The sequence below is a fragment of the Ctenopharyngodon idella genome, chromosome 20 (assembly GCF_019924925.1).
Source record: "Ctenopharyngodon idella isolate HZGC_01 chromosome 20, HZGC01, whole genome shotgun sequence".
NCBI classification, from domain to species: domain Eukaryota; kingdom Metazoa; phylum Chordata; class Actinopteri; order Cypriniformes; family Xenocyprididae; genus Ctenopharyngodon; species Ctenopharyngodon idella.
In genome coordinates, this window is record NC_067239.1 from 30,596,853 (window position 1) to 30,615,296 (window position 18,444).

At 34.6% G+C, this 18,444-nt stretch overlaps 1 protein-coding gene across 2 annotated transcripts in view; it reads left to right on the forward strand.

The window, feature by feature from the left end:
• The window catches only part of fut8b (fucosyltransferase 8b (alpha (1,6) fucosyltransferase)), a 91,133-nt gene that overhangs the window by 58,169 nt on the left and 14,520 nt on the right, over positions 1 to 18,444 (forward strand). For both annotated transcript variants that reach the window (XM_051874672.1, XM_051874671.1), the window contains 4 exons: positions 4,018 to 4,133; positions 8,034 to 8,199; positions 12,155 to 12,269; positions 16,748 to 16,985. In XM_051874672.1, the coding sequence (XP_051730632.1) occupies positions 4,018 to 4,133; positions 8,034 to 8,199; positions 12,155 to 12,269; positions 16,748 to 16,985 (635 nt within the window). The remainder of the gene's footprint in view (positions 1 to 4,017; positions 4,134 to 8,033; positions 8,200 to 12,154; positions 12,270 to 16,747; positions 16,986 to 18,444) is intronic.

An 18,444-nucleotide genomic window follows, 5' to 3' on the forward strand; every position in this document is an offset into this window, starting at 1 on the left:
ATCCATTTCTCCTAAAAAAAAAAAAAAAAAAAAACATTTTCTTAAATGAATATCTTCCACAAAACACTGTTCATTTATGTATTTTTAATTTGTATTTTTAAAAATACAATAAAATATTATAAGGTACAGGAGGGAACTTTATAATTAAATATAATAATTAACTTATAATTAAATATAATATGATCATCATTTATATTTTTACATTTATATTTAGTATAAAAATGTTATGTCCAAGTACTGCTGCTCTGGTGTGAAACAAGTATTGAGGAATTTCTCTTTTTCTTAAACAAATATCTTCAACAAAGCACTGTTCAAATGCCACAAGGCACTTTTATGTTTTATGTAATTTATATGTGCACATACTACTATCATAAAGTGATGATAAAAAAACCTTCTGGATAGATACATTAACATGGGAATTGATGCTCAAAGCAATAAAATGTTTCCAGAAATGGAATGGTTTCTGACAATGGCCCGCGTGTGCTGCCGTGCATTATTATGAAGGTTTCTCCACACATCATAATGTTCATTTGTTTCATCGAGACGCAGCGGTCCACACCCTCAGGCTGGGTGAAGATATGTGTGCTTTCTGTCAATATCATTATATGAGCAATTAAAATTGCCACCGAGCCCTGGAAAACATTCTGCCACAAACATTCTTCATAGTGGCATTTGCCAAGAACACACACAATAAACTCGGAAAAGAAAACAGCTTCCCTGCACTAAAAGCACTCTTATGATTAAGAATATTGTCTGTTTCCTCTTAGTATGCGTAGCCAGACTTTTGACTATCAGCATAAAGGTCAGCCCACATTGCAGCTTATTTTGGTCACTTAGATAGGAAGATCATCACAAGTGACCAATCACAGTTTTGTGTTGACATGATATTTAGGATGATTGGCGGGGTGTTGTCATACAGTGGCTAGGGTGTTTTGAGTGCTTGTTTTACCACATTGTTATGCGTTTGCTAGGGTGCTCTTTAGCATGTTGTTATGCACTTGCTAAGTGGTTACTGTAGACATCTGGGTGATTTTAACACATTTATGTGCAGTTACCAGTGTATTGGTCTTAACATGTTGATATGCAGTTGCTAGAGTGTTATGGATGGTTGTAACATATTAATATGCAGTTGCTAGGGCGTTCTGGGTGATTTTAACATATTGCCATGCAGTTGCAATGGTATTCTTTCTTGCTTGTTCAATTGAACAGAGTCCCGTGTATTCTGGTCTCTAGATACGGCTCTGGTCCCTTCTTCAATGTAGGTCTGTGGGATTTTTTCCACCTATTTCATCACCCACCAGGTGAAAAAAGTAACAGCACACTTACTGTAGGGTTAGGGGGTTTGTTAATATTCACTAATCATTTTGCAGTATTCAGTATCTTCCTTGCCTCTTTTTCATCGCCAAATCTGTGTGATCTTCAGGCTTCAGTCTCCTGACTAATCTTGCGATTCTTGTAATTTCCTCTCGGAGTGCCGCAGCAGTGACTGACAGTAATTCACTCGCTGTAATGTCATTTGGCCGCCGTTCCCTCCTGTATCAGACTCTCTTTTGCTCTCCATCAGCAGTTCTGAAGTTCTGCCCCGTCTGGTGCTCGTGTCACACACTCTTTAGATGGAATTGAACTAGAGCTGCACGATTCTAAATTACTTGAGAATCTAACATTTTTTTGTGTAAAATAGAGATCACGATTCTCCCACGATTCTGAACAGACCACTAAACGAAATAACATGGAATTCACTAGAGGTTCTGACAAAATGTTAATTGCTGCAGTAAAAATCAGTTTTCAATTCAATGGCTCACTCATAAATACTTCACTTGTTTCATTCCTGGATGAATCAGTGTTTTTGAACGAATCTCTCGAATTAATGATTTAATGACAAATACATTTTTTAACAGTCACGTGTCACTGGTGTAATGATTTAATTGATACAATCTTTATTTTAAGTGCCAAGATTTTTTCAAAAGGTGAATTACTCTATTACATCAGTGTTTATATCCGAACTATAAACTTTTATCTCAGTACTTTTGTGATCATTTGAATGTTTGTAACACAGAAATAATGATATTGTGAAAAGACTTTGTGAAGCTGTTTCATATCTATACATGACAACGGCTCTCTCTATATCAGCGGCGGCGCAAACATAGATTTAAATGTTCACTGTGATCGTACTTGTCAAAGGTTTAATAGACAGAGCCAAATCGTTGTCATTTAGGAGATCACATGGATGTTTGAATCGAGATCACGTCTTTTAACAATTAATCTTGCAGCTCTACATTGAACTGAGCATTTCTGCACTCTAATAACATGTTTCATTTATACTTAAATTCAATAGTCCTCAGTCAGGCATTTACATTTGCATATATTTATATATATAGTCCACATTTGCATAAATATATTATACATCTACACTCTTTGAAGTGTGTTTTGAGTATCTAGCAGACAGTACCAGAAGGAGCTGACAGGGTCCTTGTATAATCTCTAAAGAATGTTCAGGGGCCGAAGGGAAAAGCTTCACCTGAGGGCCACAAGATTACTGATTTCTCTCTTTTTCCGTTCTTGCTGTGCTGTAAATTCCTCTCTGCTGGTTTCCTAGATACTTAACGGAGTCTATGCTAAGCTTACAGTCATTATAAATGTGGTTGAGTGGTTTAAACGTGTTGATTTCTAGAGTGTTCTGGGTGTTTTTAACACATTTATATGCAGTAGCTATAGTGTTCTGGGTGGTCTTGACATGTTGCTAGGGTGGTATTATTATTAACTGGATTCTAAATAGAACTTTATCATGATACACAGCTGCTTATAAGGGCCGACCTAATTCTTTTCCAGATTGCAGTAAGAGAGACGTTTTTCAGATGTCTATTTGTTCATTTCAGGACTTAAAAGGCCAAGTTAATCCTCAGGGGTCTTCATTTTTTACTTTTTATTTATGGTTATGTGCTTCCTTTAAAGAACCTTGGGAAACCAAAATGGCTTCATGAAGTCTGGAATACAAAATTTATGATAAAATACATGAATGTTCATGCAACTCCAATACATTAAATCTGTCTACTCCTCTCGGCTGCCATCTTGTTATTCCTAACTAGAATAGGGGCCGTTGTATAAAGAAACTCAGAGTCAAAACTCAAAGTTTGTCCAATTTCTAAGAAAGATATTATTAAGTCCTAGACTTAAGAATAAGTGTTATTCATAAAGAAAAAAGCTTTGCTGACCCCAAACAGTTGAACAGTAGTGTGTTGTTTTTGTGTATCAAGGCATGTTGGTTTTCTCAGCACTCTTGGTTGTTTTTGTTATTTGCTTTAAAATTAAAGCCCTTTTTGCATCTTTTGAATCAATTAGTATTCCCTCCTCCACTCTTGCAAATTGTACTAACATGCTCTATTGATTTCTCCACGCTAATCTTTGTTCCTTTGCATATATACCCTCATGCATATGCATGCAGCAGAAGTATTAATATTAATGTATGATTACCATATTAATACATAATATAAGCGATCTACTCAGTGGTTTCAACATTTGGACGCATATTGACCCATTTACCGCCCATAAAAACAAATGGAAATATTCAGTAAACATTGAGTTATAAAATAAAAGATCAATATGATAATATGTGATATTAAATGAGCAGTTGTTTGTGTCATGCAGAGTTTCCCAAATGCGCATTAGTCAAGAGGTGATTTCATCTAAATCAGCTGAATAGAAACGAACACTGTCGAACTGTAATTAGCAATTATGCCTTAGACGAATGTAGGAAGAAAATTTATGCAGCGCACTAAACGCTATTGAACATCACAGCAGACGTTTATGATTATTTTATTCATGGCCAATTCATAATCAGGCTCCAGTGAATCAGTGTTTGGAGCCTGTCGTTTTCCGTGTCGCTCTCGGTTTGTTTACGCAGCGTTGGCGGTCTGATTGCTTTCTTCATAGGCGGCGTGAGAACGCAGACAGATCCGCTGTTTGCAAACTCTTTAAACTGCGGAAGGGGTTCGCTAACAAACCGTGTGTGTTTTGCAGGATTCCAGAAGGACAGTCGGATGGGCCAATATCGTCAGGAAGACTCCGGTCTCTTGAGGAGCAGCTAAGCCGAGCCAAACAGAAGATCCACAGTTTTCAGAGATTATCTGGAGAAGGCAAGAGAAGAGATAAACAGAAACCCTAACCGAACCCTTGTCCATACATAACCAAATACTCAAGGTCTTACATTGGTCAGATAAACAGGTCTGACCCAAACACGCACCCCTATTTGAGCCAGAGTTGTTGTTTCGGGCTGATTTTGATAAGGTCACTGAGTGTTTGTACTATTCAGGGGGGAATCAGCCTATGAATGTCATACTTATAGTTGCATGCGAAAATTTAATACAAGAACGTATTTTAAACTTATACTTTTTTGGATATTACCTTTCATGTAGTGTGTAATGTGGCTGTAAAAGGTCTGCAAAGTTTCAAAGATCAAAGTGCAGATTAGTGGATTTATTGTCTTCCAAAAGAAAGAAGTGATTCTGAACTGCCTGAAATGCTCACTTCTTGCATGAACCTACGTAGGTTTGTAACAAATTTGCATAATGCCAGCCTGTGGTCTTCATTGGCTGCCTATGAACAGCGTCTGCTTTGCCCCGCCCTCAAACACTGTAGTTGTAGCTGAGACTGGAAGAGTTTGGTTTGTGTTGTCGATATGTCGAGAAGACGCTGTTTTCAGCACTGCAAAATAGAGTTGTCACGGTACCAAAATTCCAGTAGTCGATACCAATACCAGTAAAAATGAACAGTTCTCGGTACCAATTTCGGTACCATAGCAAAAACTGTTGGAACTATTCGTAATAAAATGTGCAACAAAGAAACGCATACACATTACATAGAACAATTGACAGGTCTATTAGTTTGCATTTACACTCTTAGACTTAATGCACATCTATTTTGACATACAGTATCATTTTGTCCCATCTCTTGCTATGGTTATATCACTGTCAAATGCCAAAAAGCTGCGTTTAACAAAACAAAAAGGATGAAAGGCGACTGCGCCTGCATGTAAGTAAATATCTGTCTAAAGCGGGTATCAATAGTCTATATTCATCATTCAAAAAGGGAAACCGAAACTAGAACAGCAGATATACAAACCGTAAACAAAGCAGCGCTTGCTTACCATTTTCAGTATCAATCACGCCGATCACTTTCTTAATTCCAGTTGGCCTCATGTTATTATGAAAATATTTGTGCATTGGAATGCTCAGGTAAGATGACGTAAAATTATAACAGTCTGTACCATCTTGACTTCTTTTCTCGCTTTCGTCACTTTCGCTTTTAACTCGTTCGCTAAACTGAACAGCCAATCAGAGTTCCCTCTCTCTCACCAACAGCCCAATGCTGATTCAGCATGCTGAGTTGGCCTAAAAACCCTCGACTAGAGCCAACAGTGCGGAACACACCGAAAAAACTAAGCTGACCGATGCTCAAAAACGGCCTGACATTGTCCGACGTCCGACCGTCAGCTTGGTGTGTTCTGGCCTTCAGGCTATGTTCAGCACCTGCTCACTCGATCTACACTCCTGCGAAAAACTCCAGCTATCAAAAAAAAAAAAAAAAAAAAGCCATCTACACTGCATAATGAATCTCTTATTCACATCGTGTTTACACTTTGTTGGTAATAATGAAAGGATTTGCGAGTGTGCAGAACTTTAAACTGCATGGTGAATGAAAGCTCATGTGTTTTGAGTGGTGTTGAGCGAATTCTGACTAATTAAACGCCTCTGATTGGCCATTGTGTTCACATGCTCAACAGATATGTCTGTGATTGGCTACAATGATCAGCGCTTCAAAAACATGCTGTAAAAAGAAACCTTTGACGCTCTTCACCGAGCGCTTACACAGATACACACGGAAGTGTTTAAAAGCAGGCGTCTATCAGCGGACTATATCAAATATACTCGATACTACCGGAACTGCAGAAATGCTGGAATTGTCACATTTCTAAAATTTCAGTACCGAAGTACTTTTGACAACCCTACTGTGAAAGAAAATCCACTTTGCATCCATTTTAAAAGTATAAGTACACACGCTGGAATTGATACGGTAAAGCCGACGCCATCGTTATGACTGTGTGTTTAAGCGCTGAGGAAGATCCAGAGCTAAAATTGAGATATAGTAATGGGCATTTGGTTTCCAACAGACTGGACTGTCTGACCGATCTGAGCAGAGTAGGCTTTCAAAAAGGAGGAGCGTAGAGAGATCAGATTCTTGATCAAAACCGTTCCAGACACTGTGAAAAGAGTTGATGCTGCAATGTATATTATGGGAAATTTAAGTGTTTTTTTTTTTTACCTTAGATGCATGTAAACCTATTGTAGGAGACCTCCAAAACAAAATGAGGAACCTTTAAAATAGCATAATAGGGGCACTTTAACATTGAAAAAATAAGCTCTGTTTATATTCTGGCCTAGACTTGCAGATTGACATCCATGTAGGTTTAACAGAATCACAACAGAATGAGTCATTGTGTAGGTAGAGTTTGAATGTTTGTGTGTGTATTCAAGTCTTCGCGTGCATAATCATGGGTAGGGAACGGGTCAGGGTCAGTGAAATTTCCTTGCTGCAGGATCTGCCAAAAATAACTACCAACATCATTATCATCACCCTGGGCCAGAGTTCACAGATATATAAGAATCATCCTTAAAGAGTCTCTCTCTCCCTGTGCTGCTTCACATGGTGTTCTGACCCCTATAAAAAGACCAATAGATGCTGTGTGTCTCGCTCAGGTCACCTCTGCAGTAATGAGAGGACGGATTAGAGGATAAACCAGCTCTGTTAGAAAACCCTAGTGAGCTTCCCACCTACACAGCACCTGAAGTCAAGTCGAAGAGATTTATAGCCATAGTGATAGTACTTATTGAAATAATTCTTGCCTAGACTAGAACAGCATTTGTTGATATAGTTGTATGTATATGTTTAAATCTAAGGAATAAGAATGTGTATATACATCTCTGTTCATAAGTTTACATACCCCTTGCAGAAAATGCATTAAGAGCCGGGGGGTGTAAACTTTTGCAATTGGATGATCGGGGTAGATTGGGCTTATTTTGTCTTCTGGGTAAACATCTTAGGTAGCTTCAGAAGGGCAGTGCTAAATGAAAAAAATATGGTCTTCAAACAAAATAAGAAAAATGTACACACCCCATCCCCCCGCTCCTGCATCCATTGTGTTGCCGTCTTAAGCATTAGTGAATGTTTTCACCTTTTTTAAAAGTTGTGTATGAATCCCTCAATTGTTCTCAGTGTGAATCATACACATAGGGTTTAAAATGTGCAGAAGATGCTAGAAAACCTAGAGTATTTTTTCTGTGTAGAGTATGTAAACTTTTTAACTGGTTAATTTGTGTAAACTCAGTTATTATAGAACACATTAGCATTCAATTTAATACAGATACATACTGATGAAAAAATAAAAACAAATAAAAATAATTTAACCTGATATTTGAGATTGCTATTTTTTTATGCTTATTAGAGTATCATGTTCTTAGTTTGGCAACATGCTAACTGTGAGGAGAACTATTGAGTAGTTAATTCCATCAGGATGCTGCCTACTGTATGTAGGCAGTATACAGCTGGGTAGCTCACTAGGGTTTGGAACAGATCCTCCATTCAGGGTCACCCATCCCGCAGAGATTATACCCAGGAGGGATTTCTTGAAAAGCACTGAACTGAATTTATTACATAAGAGCCAAAGATGGAGACAGAATAGAGTGAGACACGAATGAGAACAGAAAAAAAAAAAAGGACAGACTAATCTGTAGGGGAGATCGACAGCAATTGTAACCTTTTTTTGCAATTTCCTTTAAAACTCACACACTATTACAAATCTACCTGCCATCTTTTTATATAAAACACATATGTCAACAGTAATAGCTGCTAAGTCAACTGCATACTAGATACTTTTCTGTACTAAGGCCCTTTAGCTGTGATTATCTTCACATTATATCACATCCTCTCAGACCTTATCCCTTAATTAGAGCACTTCTGAATCTCTTTCTTTTTCTCAGTTGGTCCGGGTCGAGAACAGGAAGAATTGCGGAGGAAGGTGGAGAACGGGGTGAAAGAGCTGTGGTATTTTATTCATAGTGAGATCCAGAAGCTGAGTCACATCAATCCGACTGACAGACAGAAACACACTGACGCACTCCTGCAGGACCTGGGTCATCAGCAGAGGTCAGACACTGTTGCTTAACGTTGCTCTTTTATTGCTCAGGCGACTCTGGCTGGATGTTTCAATCATTTCAACTTTGTCTTTAAGAGGGGACCTATTGTGCAAAAAAACATAATTATGTGTCCGCAGTGTGTGTACACAAATCCATCCACTGTTATTTTCCCCATAAATCTGAGACAGTCTCTCCTATTCAAAAATGCTATACATTGTGATGCCACATTGTAACAGTCTCCTCCCCTGAGTGAGCCGTACACCATCTGCCATGTTTATCTCCTCGCTAGAGCATTTAACAGCAGCATTCAAGTAAGAAATGTATTCATATTAAAGCTACTAAAGTTATTCAGTCAAGAGCAGTGAGTGATTTTGTTTTTCTTTTATACACATGCGATTTCTTTCACAGCTGTTTACGTTCACAGACTAAACCGACTGTGTTTATGTTAGCTTTGTGTGTATTTGACTGCTTTCTGTGCGCTCAGAAAACGATATATCAAAAATTTATACTGGTATGGCTTTAAAATGCATGCAAACTTTCTAAACTTTCATGATAGCGAAAAGCTGCAGTCTCACGTGAGCGTAACCGCAATACAGATGATAATCAAATAACAAACATATGGTTTGTTTATTGTTGTCAGAGTCTCTGAGGCACGAGCTGTAAAGGCTCCACCTTCTTCTGGAAAGGGGGTGGGGAGCAACAGCTCATTTGCATTTAAAGAAAACACACGAAAACTGCATGTTTTTGCTTTCAACCAAAAAGGGACATTTTGAGCATGGTATAATAAATGATCTGTGGGGTATTTTGAGCTGAAACTTCTCAGACACATTCTGGAGACACCAGAGACTTCTATTACAATATAAAGAGATCACCTTTAGATCTTTAGGACAAATAAAAATGACATGCATTTCACATCTGAAATTCATTTGCTCTCATTTAACCTTATCATCATCTTGGATAAACAATTAAAATAATATTTTATCTTATTTATGAATCTTTCAAACCATGTTTTGCCCCGTAGTCAAAAGTATATTAGATTTTGCATAAAGAACATGAAGCCTATTTTTTAATGCAAAAAAAAAAAAAAAAAAAAAAAGAGAAAAATGTGTTATTGAAGTCATAAAGGACATGTTTTCTGTATTGTCTTTAATTAAAAAACACATTGTAATATTATTTTTACTGTAATAGACTCAAACATGACCGGCTTGCACTCATTTAATTAGAATAAGCATTATGAAAAATAATAATTACAAAAAAAGTTGACCGGTCAGAATTTTGGAATCAGTAAGATTTTTAAATGTTTTTGAAAGAAGTCTCTTCTGCTCACCAAGACTGCATTTATTTGATCAAAAATACAGTAAAATCAGTAATATTGTGAAATATTAGTACAATTTAATATATTTTAAAATGTAATTTAATCTTGTGATCAAAGCTGAATTTTCAGCATTATTACTCCAGTCTTCAGTGTCACATGATCCTTCAGAAATCATTCTAATATGCTGATTTGCTGCTTAATTAAAAATTATTGTTGGTGCTCACTTATTAATTATGATTGTTATTATTATCTATGTTGAAAACAGTCTTCAGGAGCTGCTTCTTTAATGAATAGAAAGTTCAAATGAACAGCGTTTATTTGTAATATAAATCTTTTATATCATTATGAATGTCTTTACTGTCACTTTTGATCAATAGATTGCATCCTCACTGAATAAAAGTATTCATTTCTTTTTGTTTTATTTATTTATTTATTTTTTCTTACCCCAGACTTTTGAATCAGTTTCCACAAAAAAATATTAAGCAGCAAAAACTATACTATTTATATAATTAATTGTCAAAATGCAAAAAAAATCTTTCTAAAATAGGTTTTCAGCAAAACATTGTTTTCTTCTGATTTTGAGGTGAAATATGAGTCGAGCGTGTTCTCAACTGGTTTCATAACATTCAGAATTGTTTTTTGATGAGATGGATGATGAAGAATTGATGTGCATCTCTAGTTTCTCCATTATGAAACAGCTCCAGACACTAATAGTGGCATAATAGAAATATAGCAGCACTTAATTTTGAGTTATCACCCGCTAGACTAATTACGGATAGAGACGCTGTCAATATCTCATTATCTCGGCGTCTCTCAGGCGGTCAATCAGCACATTCACACCTGTTTTTCTGTTTTGACAAAGAGAAACGCTCGATACACATTTAACGCTGTGCTGTGTTGAAGAAAACGGCTCCCTGAGGAGTCTCTCATTCATGAAGTAATAATTAAACTCCTCATAAACTCAGCATAAGCTCATCTGTTTGAATTAGCAAATGATCAGAATTCATGCATTACTAGTGTCTAAAACTAAACTGTAATTCCGACTTTTTGATGTATTATTTGATTTAAAGTAATGAATCATCCAAAAATTTAAATTATCATCATTTACTCATTCCAAACCTGTACTTTATTTCCTCTGTAGAACACAATAGGAGATGTTGTGCTGAATGTTCATGCTGTTCTTTTCCTCGGTTCACATTAAAATGCTGCAAAATACATCAAGACGAAGGCTAAAGGAAAGGACGAGGCACTTTGACTGCCTTTTTCTCTCTCTGGCAGTGAATGTATTGTGTAACTGTAAAAAGGCTGGTAATTGCAGCCCTAATAGAGCAATAATCAGATTTCAGAGCCGCTCGTCCTGTTTTCTAGTACAAATATCTAAACATTCTTAAATCAAGATACATTTACTTGAGAAGCAAAATGACTTAAGATATTAATCTTTGAAAATGGGATCAGAAAAATCATCTTGTTTCCCCTTGAGTTAAGTTGATTTTTCTGACCCTGTTGGCAGATAGGCTATTTTGGCAAACTTGAAGCCTTTATGTATAATGCATTATAAAGAGATTCATAATGTACATTGTAGTGCATTATATCAGTTGTAATCCAGTTAAATGTGCATTGTAATATGTGCAGATTCCTTCTTACATCTGAAATTGGTTGTTTGTCATGCATTGTACTTTCTGAAGGTGTAACATTAAGTATTATAATGTATTATAACTGTGTTTACAATTATTCATGAGCTCATAAAATGCATTATTCAGTGCATTACAAGGCACAACCCTAATAAGTTGACTGAACTCAATTGATTGAGTAAACTCGTTCCCTCAATTCAAATGACTAATGGAGTCTCCCAAAATTTGCATATTTAAGTTCACTTAACTTGGTTCTCACATTGAGTGTACTTAAATTGTTAAGTTTGTCAAACTTGGTGTTTATATAATGTACTTAAACAATTAAGTTCACTTAACTTGGTGTTAATTTTAAGTGTACTAACCCTGGACATATTATCAAATACATATTAACCCTGTACATATCAAGTTAACTTAACACAGAAATTAAACAAATTAGGAATCATTTACAATTATTTTTGAATGTAAGCTTTGTGCAAACATACCAAACTGGAAAAAAAAAAAAAATACATACTGAACATCATATTAAATGTCTTTGATGACCAAAACTTCATGATATTAATGAAACTACAGTACACACTAAATTAATGCATTAAAAATACTTTTAAAATACATAAAGGCGTGAACTAAAGTGAAACTGTTTAAACTCGCATATGTTTTTGACAACAGGTTGGGCTTACAAAAAGTTTGAGAATAACATAAATACAAAATGGCATGAATTTGTGCATTTTATTGTGTTTGAAAGACAAAAGCCTATACCAAAGAGATAGTAATACAATGGTTAGATTAGGGAGAATCAATGAAATATGAATAATTCACTGCCATTTTGTCAATAATATGTAATCATGTAATCAATAAAAAATCATCTGTAGTCCAAATATTTTAAAATGTCATTTTTGGAATCTGATTACTTAATCCGGATTACATATAAGCAGTTACTACCCAGCTCTGGTCATCAATGCATTGTCAGATATAGAGGAGGAGGTTTAACACGTCTCTCTTGTGTGTTTCTGTGCTGTCAGGACGATCATGACAGACCTGCACCAGCTCAGTCAGGCGGACGGAGCGGGTGATTGGAGAGAGAAGGAGGCCAGAGATCTCTCCAGCCTGGTGCAGAACAGGATCTCCTACCTGCAGGTACAGAACGAACCTTCCTCCCGATGTTACTCTTCCTATAATACTGTAATGTTGTGAAATATTATTACATTTTAAAAGAACTGTTTTTTATTTTTATTTTTTATTTTAAATGTCATTTATTCCTGTGATGGCAAAGCATTACTACACTGCAAAAAAAAAAAAAAGATGTTCTTCCTCAGTATTTTTGACTTGTTTTCCAGTATAAATATCTAAACATTCTTAAATAAACATACATTTACTTGAGAAACAAAATGAATAAATATGAAAAGTGAGTTTAAGGATAAAATAAGACAAAATATCTGCCAATAAAGTCAGAAAAATCAACTTAAAGTGAAAACAAGATTTTTCTGACACCATTGGCAGATATTTGTTCTTGTTTTAAGCAAAAACTCACTTCATTTTGATAGATTTTTCAGAGAACGAGACTTAATATCTTAAGTCACTTTGCTTCTCAAGTAAATGCATCTTGATTTAAGAATGTTTAGATGTTTGTACTGGAAAACAAGACAAAAATACTGAGGAAGAACATCGTTTTATGCAGTGCAGTCTTCAGAGTTGCATGATCCTTCAGAAATCATTCTAATATGCTGATTTGGTGCTCAGTTATTATACATTTGGATTGGTGCTCAATTATTAATGATGGTTCTTATTACTATCAATGTCAAAAAACAGTTTTTAATGCATAATATTTTGGTGCTCCAAATATGATGGATCCATCAAATTATGCGGTTTGTTGAGGAGAGGTGTGTTTGTTAGCTTTTCTGCCATTACATTATCTGTTAAGTTTACGGACATTTACATTACTTTTCTTAGAGTGTAATAATTAAATCATTAATATGTAAAACTTAAATAAATGTAATAAAATAGTTTTAATAATCAAAATAAAACACTTACTAAAAAAGATGAAACATTGCATTTGTTTACCTGTATGTCATGTGAACATTAACCAATATTTGGGAATATAAACAAGCAAATGTGTTTGAAACATTATAATAAAAATGTAAAAAAAAAAAAAAAAAAAATTGAAAGAAAATATTGAAATATTAATTTATAACCTCAGGGCGTATTTAAAAAAATATTTTAGGTCAAAGGGGTTTGTCTGACAGAAATATTATGAATTTAAAAGTATTTTTCTCTGCATTTGTTCGATAAGGATTTGAAATAATTAAAGAGTAGTTTCAGTCCATGATCATTTTATATCTTCTGATTTGAGGAATCATTCATGTCTGGAGCACAAACAAATCAAGATGAATACTTAAAGTTTGTCCAAATCACTAACCCTGTGTACGAGCAATAATAATAATGATGTTTGTTTCAGCGAACAACAATAATTAAATATCTTTTTCTGACCTTCTCCTGGGTCTGTTCCTTTTTCTCCCCTTCTTTCTCTTTTTACTGAAATCTGTGACTTCATGTCAGTCTGATCTCACTAAAAGGCTGGTAAAAGGAAATACTGATGCCGTTCGAGATTTAGATTTTCTTTACAAACTGCCGCTAATGAAAGTCAAAGTGTAAGATCAAGTGAAGTCAGTCTTTTATTGATTTATTTAACTATTTTCATCCTGTCTTAAAGACTTGCAGGATCTTTTGAATCTCCACTCTGATGCCTCCATCTTGCATTATTCGTTTTCTGCAAAGAAGCACAAGTTTGTCAAATCAGGAGTCATTAAAGATCCCACTTTATTTAACATGATAATAATTATAGCTGCTAATTAGTAATGTTTTAGGTTGGTTTAGATGGTTTTCAGTTGGTTTAGATGGTTTTCAATTGGTTTAGATGATTTTCAATTGGTTTAGATGATTTTCAGTTGGTTTAGATGGTTGGTTTAGATGGTTTTCAATTGGTTTAGATGTTTTTCAGTTGGTTTAGATGGTTTTCAATTGGTTTAGATGATTTTCAATTGGTTTAGATGATTTTCAGTTGGTTTAGATGGTTGGTTTAGATGGTTTTCAATTGGTTTAGATGTTTTTCAGTTGGTTTAGATGGTTTTCAATTGGTTTAGATGTTTTTCAGTTGGTTTAGATGGTTTTCAATTAGTTTAGATAATTTTCAGTTGGTTTAGATGGTTTTCAATTGGTTTAGATGGTTTTCAATTGGTTTAGATGGTGTTCAGTTGGTTTAGATGGTTTTCAATTGGTCTAGATGATTTTCAATTGGTTTAGATTTTTTTTTTAGTTGGTTTAGATGGTTTTTTAGTTGGTTTAGATGATTTTCAGTTGGTTTAGATGGTAAGCCACTATTCTAGCAAACTAGACCAGCTCAAACCAGCTTGGTGTCTGTTTTTCCCAGCAGGAATGATCTGGTTATCATTCAGTATCATGTTATATACCAAATACTATCTGATCACTGATTTCCATACCATCACTGTATCATAGAACCATCACAGTACATTTTTGTAAGTGTTTTCTCCCCCTGTTTTCTGCTAAGGCAGCACTTTGAGAGCTTTTTGAAATGATTGCTTCATCTGCTGCCATAGCAAGCTCTGTGCCAACAGTATTGAATTTGAATTAAGAGTGAAATCTATATAGCGCTCACTCAAAAAAAAAAAAAAAAAACACAGACATACACCAATGTGAAAGGGCCGCCAGACAATTTGATTATCGTAACTCATTTCCTCTAATGGCACAATAAAAACGAAAAAGCATTTCTGAGGGGAAATAATGGGAGCTAAGAAATTCCCCTGTTGGACACACAGAATCAGTTAATCTTTTACAAATGTGTATCAGGATAACCATAATTCCTGCCCAATACTTTAACTGCAGGTTTTGTTAGTACTGTACAATAATAATTAACCCTCTGGGGTCTGAGGTGTTTTGACATGCCCTGACATTTGTGCTTATTTCTGTTACTTTTAACATTTTCATGGCTGAAGTCTGATTACACTGTATTCAGCACAAACTCTGCTACAATAATATGTGAGCAACATGTGTGAAACAGTTTGTAGTTTTGAGAAAATTGTTTATGCGTGGTTTGTGAAAAAAAAAAATTGTCACTGACATAAGGCCATAAAACCCATACTGAATATTTGTTCACAAGACTTTTGAAATATGTATGTTGTAGCCTAGAATTTTTGCTTCAAAACGTTCTGAAAATCATCCTGCACACTCATTCACATAAACAATATATTGATTTAAAAATCTCCTTCAAGCAGGGCAAGAAGCTTCAGCACCTTTTCATTTGATTTATTCATTTTCTTATTTGTTCATGGATTTTACTTATTTATTTACACTATACCATTCAAAAGTTTCGGGTTTTGAGTGTTTTTATTATTATTATTATTATTTCATGTTTTTGAAAGAAGTTTCTTCTACTCACCAAGGCTGGATTTATTTATTTATAAAATATATATTACTGTATTTATAAAATTATAAATTATAAGTAAAATACAGTAATATTGTGAAATATTATTACAATTTAAAATAACTGTGTTCAATGTGAATATATATTAAAATGTAATTTATTTCTGTGATCAAAGCTGAATTTTCAGTATTTAGTATTTCATATTTTTGAAACAGTGATACATTTTATTTCTCAGGATTCTTTAATGAACCAAAGTTCAAAAGAACAGTATTTATTTATTACAGTATTACAGTATTTACAGTATTTTTTTATTTGAAAAAGAACTTTATAACAACTTTTGTAACATTATATAATTTTTTTATTTTATTTTATTTTATTTTATTTTATTTTTATTTATTTATTTATTTATTTTTGTGACCCAGCTGAGATGGCTGGAGCACTTTATTTAACCTGAGTCTTTGCCAGCTGATAAAATACTGAATGAAATAAATAGATCCAGTGAGCATGTCATAAAACCCTTTCTTACCTTTCTTATAATCTCACCATGTAAATTTCCAAAGAGCCGTCTGACTCACAGAACCTGTGGCTCTCTCTGTCTCTGTCTTTGTCCTTCAGTCTGTCTCTATTTCTCTGTCTGTATTTCTCTTTCTTGTCTCTTTCTTTGAGATCCTACTTACATGCAGTGAATTTGATATCATAATGAAGTCAGACAGCTCTCACTAGAGACTATAAACTCGTCACAGATCGTTGCGTAAAACCTGAAAGCTTGCGCTGAAAACATGCTTTGCCTGGTGATGGACTGTGGAAAAACAGTCTTCTGAAGTTTAGCAGAGTGTTGCATTTGATTTCAATGTATACATACTACACTCATAAAAATAACAGTTCTTTATTGACATTGATGGTTCCATGAAGAACCTTTAACATCCATGGAACTTTCCATTCCACAAAAGGTTCTTTATAGCAGAAAAAAGGTTCTTAAGATTTTAAACTGTTCTTCACACTAAGAAAAAATGTTTCTTTTTAAGAACTGTTCGCTGAAAGTTTCTATGGCATCACTGCAAAAAAAAAAAAACCTTTTGGAACTTTTATTTTTAAGAGTGTATATTGGTACAAAGTCATTTATCCTAAAATGCAGTCATAATTGTAATAGTGTATGTCATTTCTTCATCTCGATCAGAACCCGCAGGATTGCAGTAAGGCTCGTAAGCTGGTCTGTAACATCAATAAGGGCTGTGGATACGGCTGTCAGCTCCATCACGTGGTTTACTGCTTTATGATCGCTTACGGCACGCAGAGAGTTCTGATCCTCGAGTCCCACAACTGGCGCTACGCTCCCAAAGGATGGGAGACGGTCTTCCGACCCGTCAGCGACACCTGTACGGATCGATCCGGAGCCACAACCGGACACTGGTCAGGTGAGTGCTGTAAATGATCAGATTTCGGAATATTTCTTTCTTTCTTAAAGTCGTCATGAAACAGAAATTGCGCCAGTCTTTTCTTCCATATTGTGACATGTATCTGAGTGAAACGTCTTATGGAACAAGAACAAATGTAGATTTGTGTCCATGGGGAATTGATTGGATGGTTGTGGTTTGCAATTTTTGGATCTCATGTGAGTGACAGGTTGCCCCGCCCTCATCATCAGAGAAGAGATGTCGCTGCAAGAGGGAGGGAAAGATATTTTGATTAATGATTATGAGGCACATGAATTTAACAAAAATAATGATGTGCATGGATAAATCATTTATAATAATTACTGCAATATTCCATAAAAAAATTTCATTTTTGATTTCATGGTGACATGAAGTCAGTAAGTCAACATTAAAATGGGCCTTCCTATTGAAGACCAGCTTGTCATATTGTGAATGATTCATCAGTGCATGTTATTCCAGAGAAAATAAAAACATAAAGTCTGTCTGGTAACAGTGACTATTTACCACGGCTTCAAATGTGGCGCATCCACTGTTTTAGAATGTTAGTTTGACTGTTTTGAATCAAATAAAAAGAAACCGATCGAATGAGTTTGGGGGTTCGTAAGGTTTCGTTTTTAAAAAGCCTTTTCTGCTTACAAAAGCTGCATTTATTTAATTAAAAATACTGTAAAAACAGTAATATTGTGAAATATATTACAATTTAAAATAACTGTTTTCTATCTGAATATATGTTAAAAAGTAATATATTCCTGTGATCAAAGCTGAATTTTCAGCATCATTACTCCAGTCTTCAGTGTCACATGATCCTTCAGAAATCATTCTAATATGCTGATTTGCTGCTCAAGAAACATTTATGATTATTATCAATGTTGAAAACAGTTTCATATTTTCATATTATGCTTCATATTTTTGTGGAAACTACATTATCCAAATAATGTGTATTATCACATACTTGCTGAATATATAAAACACATTTCTTGAATTAACAGCAAAACCAGTGTGATATCAGATTTTGCAAGTTTATTTTTTGCAGTAACATCTTGTCTCATAGACTATACCATTCAAAGGTTTGGGGTCAGTATGTTTTGTTTTGTTTTTTGTTTTTTTATTTGTTTTGTTTTTTCATTCATTTTTATTGATCAAGGATGCATTAAATAGATCAAAAGTGACAGTAAAGACATATGATAATAATCATAAATGTTTCTTGATCATCAAATCAGCATATTAGAATGATTTCTGAAGGATCATGTGACACTGAAGACTGGAGTAATGATGCTGAAAATTCAGATTTGATCACAGAAATAAATTACATTTTAATATATATTCACATAGAAAACAGTTATTTTAAACTGTAATAATATTTCAAAATTTTTGATTCAATAAATGCAGCCTTAGTAAGCAGAAGAGATAACATTTTCAATAACATTTAACAATCTTTCTG